The sequence below is a fragment of the Staurois parvus genome, unplaced genomic scaffold (genome assembly GCF_062004578.1).
Source record: "Staurois parvus isolate SC_StPar_1 unplaced genomic scaffold, SC_StPar_1.0 ptg000349l, whole genome shotgun sequence".
In the NCBI taxonomy this organism is placed as follows: Eukaryota; Metazoa; Chordata; class Amphibia; order Anura; family Ranidae; genus Staurois; species Staurois parvus.
The window spans coordinates 2,679,571-2,705,148 of record NW_028318145.1 but is presented as its reverse complement, the minus strand read 5'-3'; the positions used below and the strand labels follow the sequence as shown (position 1 = coordinate 2,705,148).

General features: G+C 41.7%; 1 protein-coding gene across 1 annotated transcript in view; it reads right to left on the bottom strand.

Annotated features, from left to right (window-relative positions):
* The window catches only part of LOC149456742 (ileal sodium/bile acid cotransporter-like), a 54,164-nt gene extending 49,968 nt beyond the window's left edge, over positions 1 to 4,196 (bottom strand). The window contains exon 1 of the mRNA XM_089684517.1: positions 3,758 to 4,196. Coding sequence (XP_089540643.1) covers positions 3,758 to 4,146 — 389 coding nt within the window. The 5' untranslated portion in view covers positions 4,147 to 4,196. The remainder of the gene's footprint in view (positions 1 to 3,757) is intronic.
* Between the last annotated feature and the right edge of the window lie 21,382 nt (positions 4,197 to 25,578).

Sequence of the window (25,578 nt, the reverse complement as noted above, 5' to 3'; positions counted from 1 at the left end):
TGGTGGATTTCACTGACACAATATTCCCCATAGTGCAAAAGCTGTTGAATATTAACAGAACATTTCTTTTAGCGATATGTAGATACCAAGAATTATTGTAAAGGAAAATTTCCTGTGGCCTTTTCTGCCTATCTGTTTTTTTTATAGAATCTTACGAATGTATTGAAATTGATAATGTAGATAAGGCATCATGTATTTATCACAAGTGCTGCCACAAATGTTATCTAAGGAGATAGAGTCCTTTATTTAGATAAAAAAAAAGATTTAAAATTCAGTTACAAGCAGTGTATATGAAGGGTCATTTCTATCATCAAACAGAATGAGAATACTATTTTAGGTGTTGAGAAAGTAAATAATCTACACACCTTGCTTTATTATTCCCCTTCTTTTATAGATACTGCACAATATGCAGGATGGTCTAATCTCTACCCTTATTGTGGTCATACACAAAACAAGCTGTTGTTTTTACCAGTTTTGGTTCCATTTTAAATTTAAGAACAAAAAGAACATATTAAAGCTGCACATGTATTCAGCAGTTTTCATATCACAATCAACCAATTCAAACTTGTGGGCAGTAGATTCTTAGTTTCTGCTGGTTAAAATGTATTGAAAATTGTCATGTGCATGGCCAGATTGATGCTAGAACTACACAGGAGATAGAGCTACAAAGGATAGCTTCCAAAATCACTAACAATAAGTGATTGATCGCTGCAAAGACAGAACAAATGTCCGCCTATGATGTCAATTAGATAAGTAGCTTTCAAAGCTTTGTGCTTTGAAATGAATTGCTACTATGTGCTACATGTGTAGTTTGCACTATTGGGAGCCATTTGTTCCATCTAAATATCGGCCTCTCCTCTTAGAGATTAGGTGCTATCAAATTTACAACATTATTAAGCCTGCTAAAACCTCCCATTCACTGTAAGCATTAGATTGGTGTCTATACTATCAAAATCAGCAAAGGGTGGTATTGGGGCTCACTGGGATAAGTGTGTTATAATCTTGTGCATTGAAATGGGTGTTTAAGCATTACTTTAGGCCTCATGCATACCGGACATAATAAATACTGCTTATGCAGGCATTTAGTGAGTTTTTTTTCATTAGTCTATATAAGCAACTCTATGTTAGCCTATGTGTCCATGCACCATTAGGGCATTTAGAGGCATATTTGCAGAGGAGAATTTGAAGGCTGAAAAAAACCATTACAAGTGCATTTTTGAGAGACGCTTTTGGGCAGAAGAAATGCTTGATGCTCATAATCATGCATAAACGCAGTGTTTAGGAGCATTCAGCATTTTCAAGTGTACACTAAAAATTGAGAAGAGGTTTTCTGCCACTAGTGTGCATGGACCCTAAAACATTACTGGACAGTCAGATATTACAAACCAATCAATTTGTTTGCCACAATGTGCAATCTGGCTGTGAAATGCTGTCATGTTTATTACTACATAGGGCACACAGGAACAATGGAAATTAACAGAAACATTCTTGCCAGATTATGGTATTCCTAGCATATCTGTTGCAGTCATTTGTACAACATATACTGCCAAGTTCTCAAAAATCATGACAGGTGTAAATTACATGTGATTTAAAGGGCTTTATTTACTAAAGCAGGTTCACTCAGAATCTCATGCACTTCTGCATAGAAACAAATCAGCTTCCAGGTTTTATTGCTAAAGCTTGAACAAGCTGAGGTTAGAAGCTGATAAGTTTCTGTGCAGAAGTGCACAAGAGTCTGAGTGAACCAGTTTTAGTAAATAAAACCCCAAAGTGTTACTAAATCCATGCATTCACTATATCTGGTCTGCCACAGTAAACAGAAAATGGAAATGCAATTATTTTAGTAACTATAAACTGCTAAGTACCTTTTCTCATCAGCACTTAGAGCAGTCTTGTGACTTCTATCAGTTTCCAGCAGAGCACTAGTTAAAGCTTGTAGGAGGAGTTTTCATTCTCCACTGACTGTCCTATGAGGCTGCATAACCCTTGACCCTCTGTCTGGACAGTGCTCATCACAAGCACTCTCCCAAGAAAAAAAAAAGAGTTAGCAATACACACCAAAATGAGCATGTGCAGCTAGCTCCCAAGGCTCTGTTCTATCAGAAGATGGATTGGGGACAGTAGAAGAAGGGGAGGATCAGAGAAGACAGGATCAAACAGCCTTTTTACACAATGCAGAGGAGTAACCCCTTAAGTTCCATAGTGAGTATAGCACACATGCTCTACTGCATATACAGATTAATTTTACTGTTGCGGATTTAGTAACACTTTAGGTGCGTAAGTGTAACTTATCTAAGTGTCTTATCTACTGTGACTTATCATAGTCAATCTGTACTGTTGTTTTATAGTGTTCTGTTAATCAGATAAATGTGTTTATGGTCATGACATCTACCATAGATGAGTGGCGTGATTTAGAATACATTAATTTAGACATTTGAAAAAATTCACCAACGCAAATATTTTCAGATTCCCTCACTGAACTGTTTAGATGAAATTTGCTTGAACTTTTTTTTTTCTTTAGAAGGTGTGGTTTTGTGTATGGGGGTTCATAGAGTAGTTTAGTCCATTTCATTTAGTGATTTGGGTTTTTTTTTGTGTATTTGATTGTTTTTTTTATACCGTAGTATTAATATTTATTTTTTAGTTTTACTTCTATTCACAATCTAATTTTTCCTTGCTGTGCTGTGAAACAAAAAGACATAAAATAATGAAGCTAGTATTTCAATTGATTGACCCTCATTTTGTGTATAGGGCAATCATATGTTGACTTTCATTTGTGATTTGGGCAAAAGAGTGCTGGAGGTGGCATCAGGCTCCGTTCCCCATACCTTATCTCCACTATCCCCTTCCTTATAACCCTATGCCCCCCCTCCCCCTTTCCTTCTCTCTCTTTTCTTTTCTAGATTATCTTCAACCCTTTCTTCTCTATACCTACCCTCCTTTGTGTTTCCTCATAGCAATACATACTTGGTGAGCACTGACCTCCCATTCTCTTAGTGACAGAAAATCTCAATAGCAGTGATTATAAGTTTTAACCCCCCTGATGAATATCTCTTACAATATAGGTTTAATGAGGCTCCTGTTAGTTTCCATATCTGTATACTCCAGGGGCCAGATTACATCTTAGTCTGTCTCAGAGTGTATATGTATATGTACCATCACTTTCTTTTTTTCTTTGGCTATATGTCTAAGTTTAAGATAATATATTTCACACATATATGGGTAGTCGAGATGTGTAGAAATATTTCTCAAGTTCATTTTATAGGTTGTGCAACCATTGATTGCTCTTGTCAATGCATATATCTAATATTGACTCTATTTTTTAGCTATGTCTTGTTCTGGTCTCTTTGTATTTGTGAAAACGTCTTAATAAACATGGATTAAACATAAAATAATGAGGCTGAAGAGGATAGGGAATTTTTTGACACAAGAACAGATTCAGGTTAGTTAAAAGGGGATTTCCTACACTTCAGGAGCCATTTAAAGCCTTTTGAAACTTAAAATTTCAAACACCTATCTGACATGGTTGGGCAGGTTCTTACTTCCCTTTAAATTTTTTTTTTCATTTTATGTGAAGTATATCAGTGGCTGATTCAATGTATTGACCACGTTCCACTACTGACATATTAGGCTTGTATGGAATCTCCTAGTAATAATATATAAGCGCATTCATGGACGTATATTTTGAATTAAAGAAAAAAGTTTATGAATTAAAATAAAACCTTAAAAAGTGATTAAAATGTTCCCATTGTCTTACCTTAAATCCATGTCTCCGTCCACCCAGTATGACAAGATATTGGAGCCGGTTCCTCCTGGGCAACATCCCATGATAAGCACCACCACAGCTTGAAGTGGGTGGACATTGAATATGTTTGCTAGTATAAAACCTGCAATCGGCATAACTCCAAACTGACAGAGGAATCCTACTATGATACCCCATGGATATCTTATATGACCCCAGAATTTTCTAAATTCCACACTGCATCCCAAAGAAAACATGACCAGCGCCAACAGGGTTGTGATAGAGGCACTCATGACGGTGCTAAGTATTCTGTTGTAGTTGTCAGGGGGCATCAAGCAGGATGAACCGGTGCATATAGTGGAGTTTTCCGGACAACTACTGTTGCCCAATGTTGACTGACTCATGGCTATTTTCTGATATAATATGTACTATGCTATGATATAAACGTACTGAATGATCATTCCATCTGGCGCTGAAAACAATCCAATGTCGAAGGATCTGTTATATATACACTTAAAATGTAGTAAAAAGTGTCAGATGTATTTTATGAGTTCAGTCCTCCATATGACATCACGTAAAACTAGAAAGACGACAGTTAAGTGATGGAATCCTTGAAAGATATTTGAAGTAAAATTTTACAAGAACTCTAGCTTAAATATTAATGGGGCCCGTGCTTACGTGAATGTAGGTGTGTTCATTTTTGATGGTAATCTTTAAACCACTATTTTACCAGAAGCTCTTTCCATATATTTAGAATTTTTGTACTCTGTCTATGATACTATTTCCATAACGTTTCAGATGTATGCAAGCTGTCAGTAAAATATAGGAGGTATTTTTATAGTTCAGTGTATTGCTGTAAATAATGTTTTGTTTAGAAAAGGTAGAAAATGCCTCTCATTGTTGCTCTAATGCAAGGGTATCCAAACTTTTCAGTAGGAGGGCCACATGATATATTTTACAAATATTCCCAGTACGAAAAAAACAGTTTTATAAATGAACAAATCAAATTTAAATGAATTAATACGTTTTACTTGGGTTCTTTTGTAATCAGTATGATATGATCTAGAACAACAGAAAAAAACTTTCAGTAACACAACGTGAATAAATTCCAAATAAACCTGAACTCATCCCCATCAAAGTCCCCCCTATATTGGAATCCCCTTACATCAGAGTCACCCCATCAGAGTCCCTTCTTACATGCAAGGGCCGGATAAAATCTTGAAGGGGGTCAGATTTGGTTTCTGGGCTGTAGTTTTGAGACTCCTGCTCTAATGCTTTGCAAAATGTCTTTTACTAGTTTCTATTGTAATTACATTTGTGATCAATAATTCTTTATTTTAATTTGCAGTGCCATCGGTTGAAGTTGCCCTACTATCATTCCATCTTAATAAAAACAAAAAGTGGTTACCGCGTTTGTGGAAACAAAAGACAAAATCAATAAGAGCAGTAGGCATTCTGTGAGATATTTGACATAGCAATATACAAGTACACAAAAATGTTCTACGCTAAAAAACACCAACACAAATTGTGACTATACAGAAAAGGTGACAATTCCAGATGTCCAATATGAAAGTCCTTGTGAAATTACTACTGAAAGGCATGAATGAATATTCAAAATGCCCTGGAAGACATCATCTGTGACAAAACAAGTAGGGCAGAGCCTTCTGTGACGTCATCATGTTCCACCAAAAGTGAGTCGGAAGTGCGGTATATTCAGATGTTTGAGGGTTTTAAACAGTGCTGTTTTTTTATTCATATGTGAGTGTATTTTTATCATTATTTGAATAACATCCTACAGTTTTCATACTTTGTGGAGCATGTTATTCTCTCTTTTGGGTACTTACCTGTGTGCATGTGTCCTTAAAGTGGTAGTAAAGTCCCCTCTGTGATTTTTACCTACAGGTAAGCTTATAAAAAAACTTACCAGTAGGTAAAATGAATAGCTCCTAAATGTGTATCGTGTAGGAGATATTAGCTCTTATGCAGCCGGTGACATCACTGGCACATGTGTTCTGAAGGAACGGCATACCCATGCGGTTCCTTCAGAGTGCTGTACCTTGGCCTGTGTCTCGCATGCGCAGGAGTGATATCATCGCGGCTCAGCCTCTCAAGCCGCTGGAGCCCGTGAACCTGAAAGGAAGACTGAGTGAAGATGGAAGCCCTGTTAGCGGGGACAGCGTGCCTCTGGAGTGCTTTTTTCTAATCTAAGTATTTCATAATGTTTTAGTATGCAATTGCATACTAGCACATTATGCCATTGCCTTGAAGGAGATTTGTTTTTTCTTTAATGGCGCGGTTTACTACCGCTTTAACCTGGCAGGAGCAGTGGAGATGTTGCCTGGTATACAGAGGTCATTTTGAACGAGGACCCGTATGGATTTTTAAAACAATCATGATATGACTCTTGATATGAGAGTATATCCATTTGGTTTAGGTCTCCTTTTGCTGGAAGTGGGTCACAATGGAATAGATTCATTTGAAGACTCATTCTTCCCTTTTAGAAGCAATTTCACACAGACTTTCAAGTTGGACATTTGGAATTGTCACTTTTTCTATTTAGTCACTATTTTTGTTTGGTGGCTTTTAGTGCAGTATTTTTTTGTGTAGTTATTCCATCTAACAAGATTACAAGAAGAAGAGATTGTGACATGCCACTAAAGTCACTATTTTGGCCCTTGGCTACGTTCACACTAGCGTTGTGCGCAGGCGGCAGAAAGGCGTTCGGGAAGCATTTTTACCGCTTCCCAAATGCCTCAGACAATTCTGCACATTGCAGCACATGGTGCTGTTCTAACGGGAGCGTTAGCATCGTGTTGCGGCAAAACGGACACCTCCTGGTCGAGTCAGGAGGTGTTGAAGCCTCCTATTCTAGTCTATGGTGCCGCTCCGCAAACGACTGGTGTTTGCGGTGTGGTTGCGACGCAGTTTCGGGGCGTTTGCGGAGTGGTAACACCATTCAAACTTCATTATAGGCGTTTGTAGGGCGTTTTTAATGCTGGCAAACGCCTAGAAACTGCCGCTGAACCGCGCATGCAGCGTTTGCGGAGCGTTTGCCGAACGTTAAAAAACGCTCCGCAAACCCCGGACCAATGCTTGCCAAACGCTATAGGGGCGTTTGGCAAGAGTTGGTAAAACAGTCAAGTGTGAACGAGCCCTAAAAGAGCTGACCATGTGTAGAGTTCTATTCTCTGCTGAATTATCTGCATGTTTTTATAATACATATTTTCTAATAGTGGTGTCTATTTTATTGTCCCAGTTTCGAGATGATGACAGTTGTATCCATTGTGAAATAGTTTCACAGCTTTAGTCTTTCATAGGTTGCTAGGGGAACAGCATCTTAAAATGGCATCATATGTTAATTCCATAACTTTTTTTTCACAGCTAATGTAAATGCTTTGAAATCATTTTACTAAAGTCATCTGCTTTAGAAAAACATCCAATAGCTTTATTTCACTGAATAAAATGTGTTTTGTGGCTTTAAATTGACACTTACTCAGTTCAAGATGATAAAGTTGGTGTAAAATTTGTGGCAGTGATGTCATCTAGGTGGATCACATGTAGGCAATTTGAAGTCATAAAAGACATTTTATTTGGTGAAATAAAGTGATCAGATGTTTTACTAAAGCAGACGACTTCTGCCTATCCACATCGGGTGCCTCTGTCAATTGAAATACCAATGGGCTTTTTTTTTAACTGACTCTTCCTACCAATTTGTTAATCCACCTGAGAACCCCACAGAGCACCCAAGATGGGAATGCCGAGACATAGAGAGCAATCACACTGACCTGGAGACAGGTTTTCCTCACCCATACAGTAGGAAGGCTGCATATTCCCCCTCTGCAGCCACAATAGTGGTGAGTCCATTTGACCTTTTTCATTTTACTGTGGAACCATTTTATTCTTGTTTCTGAATTAATCTACTGTACTCCTGCCTCCCTTTTCTTTTTTGGTGGACACTGAGTTTTTCCCAAGAACCCTGTTTAGATACTCAGGATCCTTTATTATGCGATCTACAACCACACCACAACAAGCAGTAAAAGCACTTTACAACAAGCCTTTATTGACCTCTGTAACTCTGGGTGCAGCCAGGGTCAGTCTCCTTTCTCCACTGCAGATGGAGCTCAACCACAGCGGCATTGCAGGAGGAGAGGAAGTCAGAAGGAACCTGCTCCTCTATGAGTACTTGGGTCACTGGGGAAGTGATCCGGTTGGATGCTGCCACCCCATATGACTCTGGCAGCCATCTTGGGTTGAGCAGACTCTATTTAAGACCTTGGCTCCTGGGTTTGGTGCGCATTTTGCAAGTGAACAGTGAAGGGACAGGGTAACCATCTGTCAAGGAAAGTGAATAACAGTAGGATATAGACATGCTATCCTTTACAGGAATCCTCCCAAATGGACATTGGCCGGCAAGGCCACATTCCACCCTCAGAGACAGGCACTGTCAGCACTCAGGACCTGCTCTGCTCTGCATTGCTGCTCAGAACTGTGACTGTTCCCTTTACAGTGTCCTACTGGGCTGTTTGTATCTTTGGACCGTGATTTCAATAGTTCTCAAAAAGTTCTGTTATTTGCAATTGGACTCCATGAGGTTATATACTAAAACTGGAGAGTGCAAAATCTGGTTCAGCTTTGCATAGAAACCAATCAGCTTCCAGGTTTTATTGTCAAAGCTTAATTGAACAAGCTGACGTTAGAAGCTGATTGGCTACCATGTACAGCTGCACCAGTTTCTGAGTGCTTCAGTTTTAGTAAATCTTCCCTCATGTGTTTACTGCCGCTGCACCACACTGCACTTACCCACATAGGCATTGTGGGGACATTTGTCTTCAAAGTTCACAATAGATGCACTGGTTTTTTTTCATATTACTGTGTATGCAGTCTGCCAGTCTTCTAATGTAAACACACAGCAGGTGTTTCTAAGCGGTCTCTTCTGCAATACAGAGCTGCCAGTTTGCAGCTTGTTACATTTTAGGTTTAGTTATAAGAATGAATAAAATTATTTAATGTCCATAGTCAGGAGACATTAGAAAGATGTTAGTGGAGGAGCCAGAGTTTAGATAACTATTGTATGGGATGGAGCTTTTGTTTTCATTCTGTTTTTTTATAAAAACAATATGTGACTTTTTGTGTCTTTTTGAAACCTACAATATTTACCGTGCTACATTATGTCCCTATATAAAACTAAAGCCAATGTAATTTATGTTCAGGCTGCAATGTAAATGTTTATTGTTTCAGCAGATTGGTGTAAACTTTAGTTCACACTGTAAAATGCTTTATGGATTCCTCCTGTCTTCCTGAATGTACAAAACACAGCTTGTGGCCTAGCAACATAAAACCACATCGTGGCGGATTTATCGAAACTGGAGCAGACAGAATCTGGAGCAGCTGTGCAGGGCAACCAATCAGATCCTATCTTTTATTTTCAAAGTTTAACTGAACAAGCTGAAGATAGCAGCTGATTAGTTGTCAAGCACAGCTTCTTCAGATTCTGTCTGTTCCAGTTTCGATAAATTCCCCCCATTGTGTGCACACAATGCTGCCAGCTTGGCTTGCTTAATTTTTGACATCAATATGGCATTAGCACAACTAAAATGTGTATAATGCAATAGAAATGTGCAAAAACACATTTTAACCACTTTCCCGCCACCTTTTAGCAGAAATACTGCTACAGGGTGGCAGGGCTGCACAAAATCATATATATATATATATATATATATATATATATATGTGTGATTTTCATTTCCAGGTAGGGGGCGTGCGCCGCCCTACCCGCTCCGCTATTGGCGGCTAGGGATGTCAATCACTGGGTCCCAGCCAGCAATTTACGGCTGGCACTCGGCGATTGTCAGGTAAAGCAGACAGGGGAGAGATCTGTGTGTAAACAACACAGGTCTCTCTCCTGTCATCATGGACATGCTGTTTTGTATTTCTCTGCAGAGCAGAGAGGTACAAAATAGCATGTCTCCCTAATAAAACACAGCACACAGTAAAGCACACACAACGCACAGTTAACCCTTTGATCACCTCAGATGTTAACCCCTTCCTGCTAAGTGTCATTAGTACAGTGTCAGTGCTTTTTATTAGCACTGATCACTGTATTAGTCACTGGGGATGTCAGTGACAGTTACTCAGTGCCCACCCAGTGTCAGAATGCCCGCTGCAATCCTGCAGTCCCGCTACAAGTCGCTGATCGCCACTATTACTAGTATAAAAAAGTAAAAATAAAAATTCCAGTATATATATCACCATTTGTAGATGCTATAACTTTCACGTAAGCCAAAATGTAGCAGAATACATTTTGGCCTAAATTTATGAAGAAATTTGATTTTTACATTTTTTTATTGTATATGTTTTATAGCAAAAATTCAAAAATATAGTTTTTTTTTCAAGATTCTCAGTCTTTTTTTGTTTATAGCACAAAAAGTAAAAACCACAGATGTGGTCAAATGTGGGAAAAAAAAGACATAAATTGTATTTATGTACAGCACTGCATGACTGCGCAATTGTCAGTTAAAGTAACACAGCGCCGTGTCGCAAAAATGGCCTGGTGAGGAAGGGGGATAAATCCTCTGGAGGGCAAGTAGTTAAATAAAAATAACAAATGCATGTAAACATATAAACCACAATTAGTGATATAACTGACGATATGAATAGATAAAGTGCACTGAATAACCCCATATAAATGTGCAAAAACATTTTTTTTTAATACAAAATGACAAACACATGTAAACGCATAAAACACAATTAATGATATAACTGATGATAAGAAGGGGATGATCAGAGAAGTCAGGATCAAACAGCATTTTTACACAATGCCGAGGATTAACCCCTTAGGCTCCACAGCGAGTATAACAAGCATGCTTTACTTTTCTTTTTATAGTATCTATCAAGTTTTTAGGGGGAATATGAATTATTAGGCTCTGTACATACAAGGGAGGTTGGGGTTCATTGCACTTTATCTATTTATATCATCAGTTATATCATTAATTGTTTTTTTTGTATTTACATGCATTTGTAATTTAAAAAACAATTTTTTTTGCACATTTTTATTGGGTTATTAATTGCATTTTACCTATTCACATCATCAGTTATATCAGTAATTGTGGTTTCTGCATTTACATGTGTTTGTCATTTTATTTAAAACTTTTTTTTGCACATTTCTATTGGATTATACACATTTCAGTTGTGCTTCACTTTTTCCATATTGATTTCTATTGATGTTTGAATGCACAACAGTGAGGAGCTGCAACACAATATATACCGTATATACTCGAGTATAAGCCGAGTTTTTCAGCACATTTTTTGTGCTGAAAAACGGCCCCCTCGGCTTATACTCGAGTCAATATCTGCAGATAGTGGGGCGCGCCCCGAGGCTCCGTCAAGGGGGGCGCGTACAGGGGTGGGCAGAGGGCTGCTGTCTCTTACCTGGCTCCCACGATGATCCATCCAGGAAGCGCTGCTCCTTCCGTCACTCCGGCCACTCCCTCACTCCTGCCGCTCGGCTCCGCCTCCTCACCGGTGATTGGCCGCCAGAACTGTAGCTCAGGAAAGGTACACAGGCGGCCAATCACGGGTGAGGAGGCGGAGCCGAGCGGACCCGCGAAAATCGAGTGAGGGAAAAGCCGGTAAGTGTGCAGTGCAGAGGTGCTGCTGCAACCACATATGCTGGCTGCAGCAGCACCATACTGCAACAGGGGTCAGCAAGTGTCATTGGTGTCAGTGGGAGGAATAGTGCCGCATCATTGGTGTCACTGATACTAATGATGGGGCATTATTCCTCCCACTGACACCAACGATGGGGCACTATTCCTCCCACTGACACCAATGATGGGGCACTATTCCTCCCACTGATACTAATGATGGGGCATTATTCCTCCCACTGACACCAACGATGGGGCACTATTCCTCCCACTGACACCAATGATGGGGCACTATTCCTCCCACTGATACTAATGATGGGGCATTATTCCTCCCACTGACACCAACGATGGGGCACTATTTCTCCCAGTGATACCAATGATGGGGCACTATTCCTCCCACTGAAACCAATGATGGGGCACTATTCCTCCCACTGACACCAATTTTTTACATTGACTAGTAGGTGCCTCATTTCCCACCCTCGGCTTATACTCGAGTCAATAGTTTTTCCCAGTTTTTTGTGGTAAAATTAGGTACCTCGGCTTATATTCGGGTCGGCTTATACTCGAGTATATACGGTATATGGTTTTGGATATATATTTGGTTACCATTTGTTTTGTTTGGTTTGTTCTTCACTTAATATTTAAACATGATAACTGCCCTAGAATTTCAGTTGCTCTTTGATCCTGGTAGTGAATAGCTTCAGCAGTCCTGAACTCATCCTTTAGTATTTTGCATTTCTCTATAAAAAATAAAGCCTGGCGACAGATAAAATGTTTTTTTTTTAGTTTTGGATAGAGTGTCTGTCCGTTATATATTCCTGACACCTTTGGGGAGATTTTTCCTCACTTTTTCCTGTCCCTGTGGCTCTTGTATCAATAGAAGGGATGTGGTCTTCACTAGGACAGAGAGGCACAGGAGTCAAGATAAAAAAAAACACTGTCAGAAGTTCTCACTCTAGCTTACAATAATTTAACCCGGGGGTCAGCAACCAGTAGATGGTGATCTACCAGTAGATCTCAGCCAGGTGACTGGTAGATCACAGTCAGGGCTTGCTGACCCACCATCCCAGAGCATCAAACAGAGTGCAATGCAGAGGGACTACTTGTAAAGTTGGAGCTGTAGTAGGGAGCAATATGTTGATGTCTCCTCTGTAGTGCTGGCTCCTACTACCCTGTCATGGTTGATGGGTGTAGCACCTGCCAAGCATAACCCATTCAAGTGAATGAGGCCGCTTTGCAAGAGCCCTGCAACCTTGTGCAGTAATGTGTTACTTTCTCACCACCTGTTTTAACCTCTTGGATCCTACAGAAGCATGCAGTTGCAGAGTGGCCCCATTTACTTGAATGGGCCTCCACTGCCAAGAAGTAGTGCCCAACAAAAGCAACAGGGGGTGTAATTCCTTCTGTGGCATGTGTACACCTTTGACTGCTGCCTCAGCAGCTAAAGGGGATAGGGGGCAGTAAAACTGTGACTCAACTGCAGAGTTTTTACCACCCCCCAACCTTGCATGTGAACGAACCCTAAGGGTGTCACTGCCGGACTCAACTAAGGGCTCATTCACAAGTGCAGCAGACACTGCTGCTCCTCTGCAAACTGATCCAAGTGTGTTTGAGAGGTGGTGAGGAGGTGATATGTTGCCTCCTCATCACCTGATTTAAATCCATGATTGCTGGCAATGCACACGGTTGTGACACGGTAGCACAGCAATTAGAGGTTTAAATCAAGTGTGAGTAGGTGACACTGGCCAACACTGTGCCCGGTGATCTTTGACTTCTCCCATGTTGTTCAGGTAGATCTCCACCTCTTTAAGGTGGCCTACCCCTGATTTAACCTGTTACCGCCAGCTGTACGCATTCATGCTGGACAGGGGTATTGTAATGCCGAGCTGCTGTACACACGCATCCATGTCTAGTGTCTTTTTCTGCTGAGAGTGTGCTCACTGCACGTTCTCAGCACAGTGTCAAGCAAACAATGATCAGGAGTTGTCCATGACAGCTTACGGTACTTTATATTTCTATTCATCTCTTAAAATGTTTTGCATATAGGTGTTTAGGTCAGAAAATGAAATCTGTACAAACAAAAACTGCTACTACTGCATTGAAGGTGTCTGTATACACGGAACGTCGTAGCCTTGAAAAGCACATTTCCCTTTTGTTAAGTCAGTAAAAATTAACAGGGAGCATGCAAGGTAACTGGAGAAATGTATCCATTTTACAAATGTGTTAAACCATTACAAAACATGTTTTTACAAAATCCTTCTCCCTGACTGAGTTGAGGTGAATTTTCAGCAAACATTTATTCTTGTTCACAATGCACATGGCTCAGCGTTCTGAAAAGAAGAAAGTCTGTAGGTGGCAGCAACACAACTGTAGAAACAATAACCCGGCTTTTCTTTTTCTTTAATATGTCTGAACAGGGATGGAGCATTTGTTGACATGGAAAGAATCCAAAGTAACAGAGATAGATTATTTGTCATTCTGTTTTCTTCTTGTCATCTAGAACAATCTATTTTTTAATAGAAAGTACTCTCCAAGCGAATTATTATACTGTCCTCATGACAATGTAATACTGGAGCAAACATTAGATTATTGACTTGATAAAGGGCCATCTGGGGCCCATTCTTTTCCTCTGGCTGCACAGGGATAGATGACTTCTTTCTCTCCTACTCCCACCTTCCACTAGTTTGCTGCTTTCTTTGCTATTTTCCATTAAATAATATCATATAATAAAGCAGAACTCAAAGCAAACTGTTTAAATATATATATATATATATACAGTATATATGCACTGTATATTTATTTATACGCAAGGGCTGTACCAAAAGTAATGCAAGAGTGGACATACATTTTTTATGGAATTAGGCAGACTCTGTCCAATCACCTGAGAATCCGCTTACAGATCCCCTACTGATTGGAGCAGAACAGGCGAACAGGTCCGTGCCCACCGCTCAGTTTATGCAGAACTGACAAGGACAGAGCCCGCTCTGCTCTTTAGGCAGCTGGGTGCAAATGGACAGCGGAGTCTGTTTACACCTAGCTGCCAATAGAGCAGAGCAAGCTCTGTCTGTGTCTGCTCTTCCTAAACTGATTGGACACGGACCTGCCCTTCGAACAGATACATCTAGACAGAGGGGATAGCTCCCCTTCATTTTTTTTTAACAAACCGGATCTGACGCGGAGGTTGATGGGTGAAAACAGACACAAGTCATAGGGTTACATGAATCATCCATCGGGGTCCCATGAAGAACTGACAGGTAGACCTGATTGGACCCGCCTTGTGAAAAGGGCATTACACACGGCATTTACATGTTGGTTGAGTAACTCTTCCTGTGTAGTAACTCTTCTTTTTAAATTGCAAAATAATATGACACCATTGACATGAGACACCAATGACAAGAGCAATATTTTATCATAGGTAACTTTTGTCAATGGTGTCATATCAATAACCACTCTGTAACCTTATGTGGATGTTGGATAGCCTGCACCCTCTCCTACATCAAGAACTCATTGACAGCATGTCGCTTCTGCTTGGAATCCATCCATCACCTCCTAACCTCTGGGGATATTTCCCCGAACCTTGGTCCTCCACTATCTCACCCCCACACCAGGCAGCCTCTTTCCTCCAGGAATAGCTGCAATCCACTCAATTTAATCTCTGTCCCCGTGCTCCTAAAAACCACCCTTCCTTTTTCATGTGCACTCTGGAATGCCTGCTCTGTCTTTAATAACCTCACCTCTGTCCATGACCTTTTTGTCTCCCTCTCCCTTAACCTACTAGCATTTACAGAAACCTGGCTTAAAGCAGCAGATTCTGCTTCTCCTGCAGCACTTTCCTTTGGAGGCCTTCTCTGGACCCACGCACCCAGACCCAGTGATTGGAAAAGTGGTGGAGTTGGTTTGCTTCTATCCCCACTGAGCACCTTTCAAGTCCTCCCTAACCCTCCCTCTCTATCCTTCCCTTTTTTGAGACTCACTGCATTCGTCTGTTTTCTCCTATTTTTCTGAGGATTGCAGTGATCTATCAGCCTCCTGGACCGGTGTCCTGCTTTCTTGATGACTTCTCTGCCTGCCTACCCTACTTTCTCTCCACTGAAATACCCACTATCATTCTTGGAGAGTTTAACATCCCCATTAATGTGAATAACCCAGCTACATCCCAACTATTCAACCTAACTTCATCTTTTGCCTTAACACAATGTATACAGTCCTCCACTCACTCTGATGGGAATACGTTAGGCCTTGTTTTCTCCCATCTTTGCACTCCCTATAACCTCACAAACACCCCCTTTCCTTTCTCTGATCACAGTCTCATCACCTTCACAGTGTCCTCGTCTTCAAACACCTATCCCTCCAAGCAGCAAACAATTACCCGCAGAAACCTTCACAACTCCACCTCTATGACAGAATCTCTCCCCTGTCCTGCCCTGACCTGGCCACTGCTGTCTACAACAGTTCACTTTCATCCACATTAGACTCACTTGCTCCTCTAACTACACGAAGTATCAAGCCCCGACCGTCACAACCGTGGCAGACTGACGACACCAGAAATCTTAAGCGACATAGCATGCACTGGTGCGATTGTGGCGTAAAACCAAATCTCTGCAAGCTTTCATCCTATATAAATCTGCTTTATTAACCTACAATTCCTCCCTTCATGCTACCAAACAAGCTTACTTTGTCACGCTCATCAATAGCTTATCACCCAGCCCTTGTCATCTCATCTCTACTTTTACCTCTCTACTTTTTCCACCTCCACCTTCACCCAGTAACTCACTTACTGATTTCTCTCACTCCACTCCACTGAAACCGCTCTACTAAAACTCACTAATGATTTACTAACAGCTAAAACCAATGGCCACTAACCATACTCTTACTACTTGACCTCTCTGCAGCTTTTGATACTGTTGACCATCCCCTCCTCCTCAAAAAACTCCACTCTCTTGGTCTCTAAGACTCTGCACTCTCCTGGTTCTCCTCCTACTTATCGCAGCGCTCCTTCAGTGTTACCTATAACTCTGGCTCCTCCACTCCACTCCCTCTTTCTGTAGGGGTCCCTCAAGGTTCTGTCCTTGGACCCCTTCTCTTCTCCATCTACACTTCCTCCTTTAGTCACTTGATAAACTCCCATGGCTTTAAGTACCATCTCTATGCTGATGACACACAAATCTATCTTTCTACTCCTCGCCTCACCCCTTCAGTCTCTTCTCGCATTACTAACCTACTAAGTGACATATCGACATGGATGTCACTCCACTTCCTCAAACTTAATCTTTCCAAAACTGAGCTCATACTATTTCCTCCAGCCCATGCCCCCTCCCCTGACTTCTCCATCAAGATCAATAACATAACCATCAGTCCCTCCCCTCATGCCAGGGTACTAGGTGTAATATTAGACTCCCATCTGTCCTTTCAGCCCCAAATCCAATCGCTGTCCAAATCTTGTATACTTCACCTCCACAACACACCTCCAAGATACGCCCATTCTTAACCTCTGAAACTACTAAGCAACTTATTCACTCCCTGGTTATCTCTGGCCTTGACTATTGTAACTCCTTCCTCATTGGCCTACCTCATCGCAGGCTATCCCCTCTTCAGTCTATCATGAATGCTGCTGCCAGACTCATCCACCTTACTAAACGTTCTGTATCTGCCATCCCTCTCTGCCAATTCCTCCATTGGCTTCCCATTGCCCAACGGATAAAATTCAAAACATTAATAATAACATATAAAGTCATTTATAACTCTGCCCCAAATTACATCACCAATCTTGTCTCCAACTATCACCCAAACTGTACTCTCCGCTCCTCGCACAACCTCCTGCTCTCTAGCTCTCTTGTCTCCTCCTCCCATGCTCGTCTCCAGGACTTCTCCAGAGCTTCCCCCTTGCTCTGGAACTCTCTACCCCAATTTATCAGACTATCGCCTACTCTGCTCACTTTTAGGCGATCTCTGAAAACCTATCTCTTCAGGGAAGCCTATCCTGCCTTCAGCTAATAACGGAATCTTCTATTCCTCCTACCAGTCCATCACCCACAGTTATTACCTTTTGTACCACCAACCCCTCCCTCTTAAATTGTAAGATCCAAGGAGCAGGGCCCTCCTAACCCTCTTGTATTGAACTGTATTGTTGCTGTATTGTCTCCCATTATATTGTAAAGTGCTGAGCAAACTGTTGGCGCTATATAAATCCTGTAGAATAATAATAATTGTATACCTACAATGAAAAAAAAGAAGAGTTACTATAGAGAAAGATTTACTTTAATAAAAAAAGGCCCCTGGAATGCAATTTGTTTCCTTGTGGTGCTGTTTAGGCCTCAGCATGTGCTGGACTGTAGGCCAAGAAGAGATTTAATTAAAGATGTTTGTTGGTGGGCATCACCTGAAGATACCGGTTTGGAGAAGGGTCTTTTCTTTTTCCCGCACTAAAGAATGTAATGTGAAAGCTGGAGTGAGCGTCATTGTGCTGTCATTGTAAATAAAGATCTTGATTGGAGGTCCCAGGTGTGCATGTGCCTGGGAAAGTGAGCGCCAGAAGTTGCTTTCAGGACTGGAGCCATTTGTACACAGTTCTAGATTATTAGCCATTCCTCCCACCTTCAGCAAAAGGCTGCTACTAAAGATTCCTGTTAAGAGACTGTCTTCTTGTTGCTAGTGTTGGAGTATCCTTGTATTAATTGAAAAAAAAATGCAGGTATTCTCTGAATGGGGGTTGTGTCAAGCGAGTGACCCATTGTGTTCAGTATGAAAAGGGGAAGCCACTTTAGCAGCATCCAGAAAATTTCAGTTATTACTGTATGTAGAGTATCTTTATTATCTCCAAATTAGAGAATAGCAAATTGAGAAATAAAAGACTGCTGAATCAATATATCCTCATAACAGATATGTGACTAGACTCTATATTTGTATTAAAGAAGAATTACAAGTATCAATAAATTATACATATTTACATTGATTCAGCTTGGAACTATGTACTGCATTTACCATACCTGGCCAATGCCCCTGCAAGCCAGAAATCACTGACATAGTCACCACTACTCCAGTGATCTCCACTTGCTTCCAGATCTTGTGTTGTGCTAAGTGGCTGCCAGACTGCATTTTGAACACAGGAAGTTGGTCAATCAGCACAGCTGCCATTCAGAGAATGCACACTGCAGCTCAAAGAGGATGATCCTTTTTTAAAGGGTTTTTTTTCTGCCTGTAAACTCCCCTGCCACTGAACTCCTGAAAACAACTATAGCAGGCATCACTAAATCGTGGACCAGGGTCCAGACGCGGACCGAGTCACTGTCTCATCTGGACCCATGCAATTCTGCCATTAAGGAGCCTTTTTTCCCCCATCCGTCTTGTGGTCATCCTCACAGAGCTGACAGCAAGAGGCAGGATGGTTCTGGATGGATGGTGGGAGCTGCCCAAGGTTAACAAGCAGGTGATTGGTTGCTAGGATGAAGGGCAGTCCTAGTAATCAATCACTGTCTGTCAATCACTGTCTGTGTAAGGTAGGACAGTGGGGGGTGAAGTTAAAGGGGCTAAGGACATTATTGTGAAGGGGAGCTGATGTGAAAAGGAGCTGAGGACTGAATGTGGGGGGGGGGGGGGGCTGAGAACAGTAATGTGGAGGGACCAAAGACAGTAATGTGGGGGTTTGAGGACATTAAAATTAAAGTGGAGGAGCTGAGGCCTGAAATGTGAGGGGCTAGAGGCTGTAATATGGGGGGGCTGAGAGCAATAAAGTGGGAGGGGCGCTGAAGACAGTAATGTGGGGGGCTAAAGACTGTGATTTGTGGAGGCTGAGGACATTAAAGTGGGGGACTGAGAACTGTAATGTGGATTGGTTGAGGACAGTAACATGGAGGGGGGCAGAGGACAGTAATGCCTACATGAGATTCGGACCTCTGATGTCTGATAATTTTACTGTCCGTACCATGGTGAATTTTAATTCAATACCTCTGGCCTATAGTGTGCATGAACACATAGGCTAACATAGAGGGAAGTTTACAGGCAGAGAAAATAAAAGCTCAAAATAGCTCAAATGCCTGTAGGAGCAGCTTCTTTGAGCTGCAGTGTGCATGAGGCCAAACTCATGTACAGGGGCTAACTGACAACTTATGGGGCCCCCAGGCAATTGGGGATCATGGGGCCCCTGTGTCCTTGCCCACACTCAAAACACACCCAAAAAAGCCTATAAAAGGTACCAGGGGCATTTTATGGGGCCCCCTTCTGACCCCGGGCCCTCGGGCAGTGCCCGAGTGCTCAAATGGTCAGTCCGCCCCTGCTCATGTATAAAAATGCTCTTTATGACCATTTTTTTTCTGCCAAGGGAACTGGCATTTTTTTTAGCCCAGTGTGCAAGGACCCTTAGTCAGGAACTGACAGGAGTTTAGTTAGAGGTTCAGAGGAGCAGATGTTTTATTTATCATTTTCAATTTTGACTGTGTTTCTTACTTACAGAAAGGCTTGAACAGTTTTAGATTCTATCTGAAAGGCCGGGTTAATAGCCAGTCCGAAAAAAATTTTTGTTCTTTTTTTTTCTTCACAGCTCATCTCTGCAACCCCGCCCGCTCATTGGCTTGTGTGGCGTCAGAGCCATGTCTTTCTATGACGCCGGCGACCTGCCTCCGCCTTGTCCTTCCTGGCGTTGACGTCATGGGTTTCCATGATAATGGCGGCTGGTGCAGGAATGTCTTTGAGCTCATGCGTGAGTAGTAAACTCGCAGGTGACATGCGTCGCCATGAAACTGTTGGCCGCTGCACTAATAGGACCACTGTAGGTGTGTCCCCATTGCAGCTCACTTGGCAATCGGAGACACCACCCACATCTCTAGGCAACAGTCTTTATCTTCTGTTAGGGACATATATGCTGCTGGTCGTTGTTTCCAGAATCCAGCGCTGCTTTCAGATGACACTTTATTACAATCAGAGGAGTACCCTGATACACATGTGACCACAATGTTTATATTCCTGGAAATGCAGTTTATGCACATCTGATTATTGTTTTATTTATTTTCACAGTTTTTAATGTTTCTGTTTACATTGATTTGAATGCATTTTTGGAGGGAACATGACACCATGGGGTGGGGCTGAGCTCATTTCATTTCACTCTGATTGGTGGATGGCTTTCTTAAATAGTTCTCCAGTTTCTGTCACAATTTGTCACATGCCTGATGAAGGGGTCCTGTAAGACTCCGAAATGTTGCCTTGCTGTAACTATGTGATCGTTCATTAAAACTTTTGGACCCATATTGGTGATCCTCGGTGTGCTGGTGACATTTTCCCTTGCTGATTCTGTTCGGTTCCAGCTGACGGTCGCTGCAGCACCCACTTATACACACAGCCATTTTTAGCGCAGGAACGTGTGCGTTTGGATTGTACACTTTTAGTCAGGAACTGACATGAGTTTAGTTAGAGGTTCAGAGGAGCAGATGTTTTGTTTATCATTTTCAATTTTGACTGCGTTTCTTACCTACAGAAAGGCTTGAATAGTTTGGATTCTATCTGAAAGGCTGGGTTAATAGCCATTCCCAAAAAACATACAATAGGCCCTTAGGAAGCCATGTATTTTGGGCTAAAACATAAAGTCTATAATGGATAAGAATAAAGCGATTAGACGTTGGCTCCAGTAGGTACTGAAAAATAAACAGGTTAGCTCCTTTTTAGAAATTGTAGATGCAACACCCTCCAGGCTTAGTTAGATAGATTTGCTCTTTTATATTTTCAGGCAGAGGCTGAGTGGAAGCCTGTGATGAGTCAGCCTGTGAGTGAGGCAGGAGTTCAGCTCAGGACAGGCTGGGAGGCTCTAACAGGTCAAGGCTTCTGGAGCCCTCTCACCCTTCCAGAAACTTAGAGAACTTTCTAGAAGGGGGGGGGCTCAGCTCTGCATGTTTGAAGGACCCTGGCCAATCTCCTGCAGGAAGTTGGGCATGGTGTGCAGGGCAACCCTCAAAAGTGGCAGAGCCTATACAGTTACAGAGTTAGAGTGTTGGGTGGAAGATGGACTGAGAGGTAGACTGGAGTGAGGAGCCTGGGAGGGGAGCCCACCTACAGGGAGGATTCTAAAAGGGAGGGATCTCTGTTGAGCCAGATAAGGGGGGAGAGAGGTCAAGTGCATCCGCGACTGTTCTAAATCCACAGCTCTTGAGCCCCCCTAGCTCAGGGATACCCTCAGGCAGCTGGGCAAAGAGCAGGATTGATCTGGGGTCTGAGATACACCAAAGAACTTTCGATGTTCTTAGAGGAGAGACTATTTTTGTCCACATTTTTGTATAAGGTTGCTCTAAGTTGTCCTCAAGTTTACAGTTTCCTTGGGCATCCCATATACCCCTAGACCCCATCCATACATAGAACTGTAAAATACTACTGAAGGCTTGCACCTAACTGCAAGGATAGCAGTTTCACTGGCTGATCTCACCAAAGGGAGCAAGTCCAACATGGTGAAATGACATGAAGAGGCAAATGGCTGTCCAAGAGCTGAAGGCAGAAATGTGTAGGCCTTGAAGCAGTCTTGTTCTGTCTCTACAATCTAAGCATTGAAAGTGTAATCTCTGTAACTTACAGTTGTGCTGAGATAGCAATAACTCCAATCTTAGTTGAATACCACAGTCAGTGACTCAATCAGATGATATCTTGTAGATCTTGTGAAGTTTATTCCATAAAATGAGAGAATCTTACAACAATGAGCATCTGATAGGTCAAAAGACATAATGTGACCTGCTTCATGACATGAGGCTAGAAGCTGCAATGCATTTCTGGGAAAAAGGGTGGGCTATTTATACAGCATTAACTAAACCAGAGGAAAGGGAGGAGCAGAGACAAAATATAGAGAACACTTAAAGGCATATGACAGTCATGTGAAACATGACACTCCCCGTCGAAATCTATGATTTCTATTATAACAAACTTTAGTTCAAGTCCAATATAAGAAATGAAGATTCTTTCCAGGAACATCTGCAAAACAAGAGGGAAGGGAAGAACAAAGGAAAACAATGCAAACATTTAGCATAATACTTGAAGATATTGGTCTCGAAAGTCCAGGCTGAGACATGGAAATCCATATTCAGGGGGGAAGGCAGCAACATACATTATTCCTTCTAACCTCCCTTTAAATCAAGTTGAGGACTTGTCCTCCTCTTTGGGCAATAGAAGTACTAGTTCCTTTATAGGCCTGAAGTAAAGGTGTGCAGAACCTTCTTTCATGATGGACATAGCCAAGATGTGTCCAGAAATGCAGTAGAAGGTACTGCACAACTGCCGCAGTCAGCAGGGTTGAGACTAGTGGGAACATAGTGCCATTCTTCAGGCGTAGAGAACTTCCTTATGCGTTCCACTCTGTTGCCGACATAAATGTAGAACTGTCTTGTGCGATTGTGTATATATCCTAGCACTATTTTGCTGTCTGTATAAAAGTCAAAGGAGTCTGTTTCAAGTTCTATAAGCTCAGCAATTTCCACAGCTAACACAGCTGCACAAAGTTTGAGCCTTGGAATAGTATGTGCAGGTTTTGGTGTGATCTTGGTCTTGCCCATGATAAATCCTACACCCACTTTTCCACTGGGATCTGTAGCTTGAAGATAAGCCACAGCAGCAATGGCTTCGTTGGATGCATCGGAGAAGACATGAATCTCTCTTCTGGTGGAATTTTTTAAGGATGCTTGGGTGTAAGAGCGTGGTATCTGGAGTTGTTCTAATGCTTTTAAAGACTGTTTCCAGGATTCCCACCTTTGTTGTTTCTCTTTGGGTAAGGGGATATCCCAGTCTGAACTTTCAGAATTAAGTTGTCACAGCAGTATCTTACCCTGAATGGTGAGAGGTGTAATGAAACCTAATGGATCATAAATGCTGTTCACTGTAGACAAAACTCCTTGCTTTGTGAAGGGCTTGTCACAGGCTGATGCTTGAAATGTGAATGTGTCTTGTTTAACATTCCAAAGCAATCCAAGACTGCATTGTGTAATAGAAAGGTCAGATCCTAGTTGGAATATCTTCACACTGACAGCATGGTCATCAGAAGGAAAGGCTATCATGACCTTGTCGCTGTTAGAGATGATTTTGTGAAGTCTGAGGTTTGCAGTGGCAAGCATGTTCTGGGGTCAATAGCTTCTTCTTCATTGGGCAGAGATTTGAGTCAGTCGTCTACAAATTCCTTTCGACGAACTGTCTTGCATCAGATCCAAATTCTTTCTCACCCTCTTGAGCTGTTTTCCTCAGTCCATAAATTGCTGCTGCAGGAGAAGGACTGTTACTTTCATTCGGTAGTCTATGACTTCATCGTTGACATCATTATTGCGGTACCATTGAAACCTGAGGAAGTTTCTGTAGTCTTCACGGATGATGAAACAGTGGAACATCTGCTGAATGTCAGCCATAACAGCAATTGGCTCTTGTCTTTAGCGAAGTAAAACTCCTATGAGATTGTTGCTTAGATTAGGCCCAGTGAGAAGATTGTCATTGAGGGAGACGCCTTCATGACGAGCACTTGAGTCAAAGACCACCCTAATCTGATCAGACTTGCGAGGATGGTAGACACCAAAGCATGGTAGGTACCAACATTCTTCTCCTTCTGTAAGAGGAGGAGCAGGCTCAGCATGATCTCTCTCAAACACCTTCTGCATGAAGTAAACAAAGTACTTTTTCATCTCAGGCTTCTGGTTCAAACTGCGTTTGGTAGTCTCTTTCTTGGGGTACAAAATATTAGAGGTGCTACCCAACTGTTGGAATCATTTTGGTAGAACTCTTTACTCATGGTTTTCAAGAATTCTTTGTCTTTTATGGTAGCTGCCAACTCATTGTCTTTGGTGGTTACCTCAAACACTGTGTTGCCGATGCCATCCCAGAGATCAAGAGCTTTCTTATTGTCTTGTATGATGTGCTGTTGTGCACCCTTTTCAAACAGTCTTTCTTTCACAATATATTTATGTGGTTGTTGTGCAGAACAAGTTCTTTGCCCATTTGACAGGATGTGTGTTTTAAAGGAAGAGACTGAGTAGGACCTTCTGTCCTTGTCTAGGCAGACATTGCCTATGATGACCCATCCTAGATTCAGTCGCTGAGCATATGGTGCATTGTGTGGACCGTTGATTTGACGACAAACTTTGTGCACCCTTAGGATGTCTCGACCGAGTAACAGCAGGATATCTGCACTTTCATTGAGGGCTTGTATTCGGTTGGCTATGTGCTTTAAGTGAGAATGGTGAAAAGCAGCTTCAGGAGTAGGGATCTCCTCTTTGGTGTTTGGAATTTGGTTGCACTCAGTGATAGTGGTTAAAGATATTTCCACATTGTCATTCAGAGGAGTAACTACAAGACCACTGGCTCTAATATCTAAGACTTCTGTAGTGCCGGCACAAGTGCTTAGGGTATAAGGCAGAGTATCTCCAGTTATGTTCAACAGTTCAAAAAACTGAGTTCTTGCAAGAGATCTGTTACTCTGATCATCCAGAATAGTATACAGTCTTATGGCCTTTTCAGGTTGACTTTTGGTGTATTCACGTACCAAGCAAATCTTTGCACAGGATTTGTCACAGAATCCTTCTCCACAGACCTCTGTACATGTAGAGAACACTAGGGTGTTAGGTGCTGCTTGATCTGGGCGCTCCCCACCTTGCTTTGCCTCAGGAAGATTGTTTGTGAGCGTAGTAGAATTGTGCGAATATTGATGAAGAGGTCATCACTGTCACACTCTATACATTTGATGAGCACTTTACAGTTCTTTGCAAAGTATTCTGTGGAGGCACAGTATTTGTAGCAAACCCCAAATTTCTTCAAAAGTTCCTTACGTTCTTGGAGGGTTTTCTTTCTGAAGCTGATACATTTCTTAAGTGGATGTGGTTTGCTATGTATTGGAAATTGGCGATTTGGGTCCTCAATTTTCTTGTTTTGATCAGTCTTTTCAAGAACTGTAGCATGGGCAGGTAGAATGTTAGTCATTTTCAATAACGCTGGACCTCTACGGTCTCGGTGTGACATACGTGTGTTTGTAGGTCTTAGAGAGAGTGTACTGAGAAGGTTACAGTCCCCATATGAGAAACTTGGGTCATTCTTAGTGTCTGCAATTCTTTAGATGAACTCGCAGAAGTAGGAAAAAAGAGGAAAGGCAACTCTATGTTCTTCCTTGTACTTTGATCCAAGCACTGCCCATCTTTCTTGAATTCTATATGGTACATAGTTACATAGTAAATAGTTAGTCCAGCTGAAAAAAGA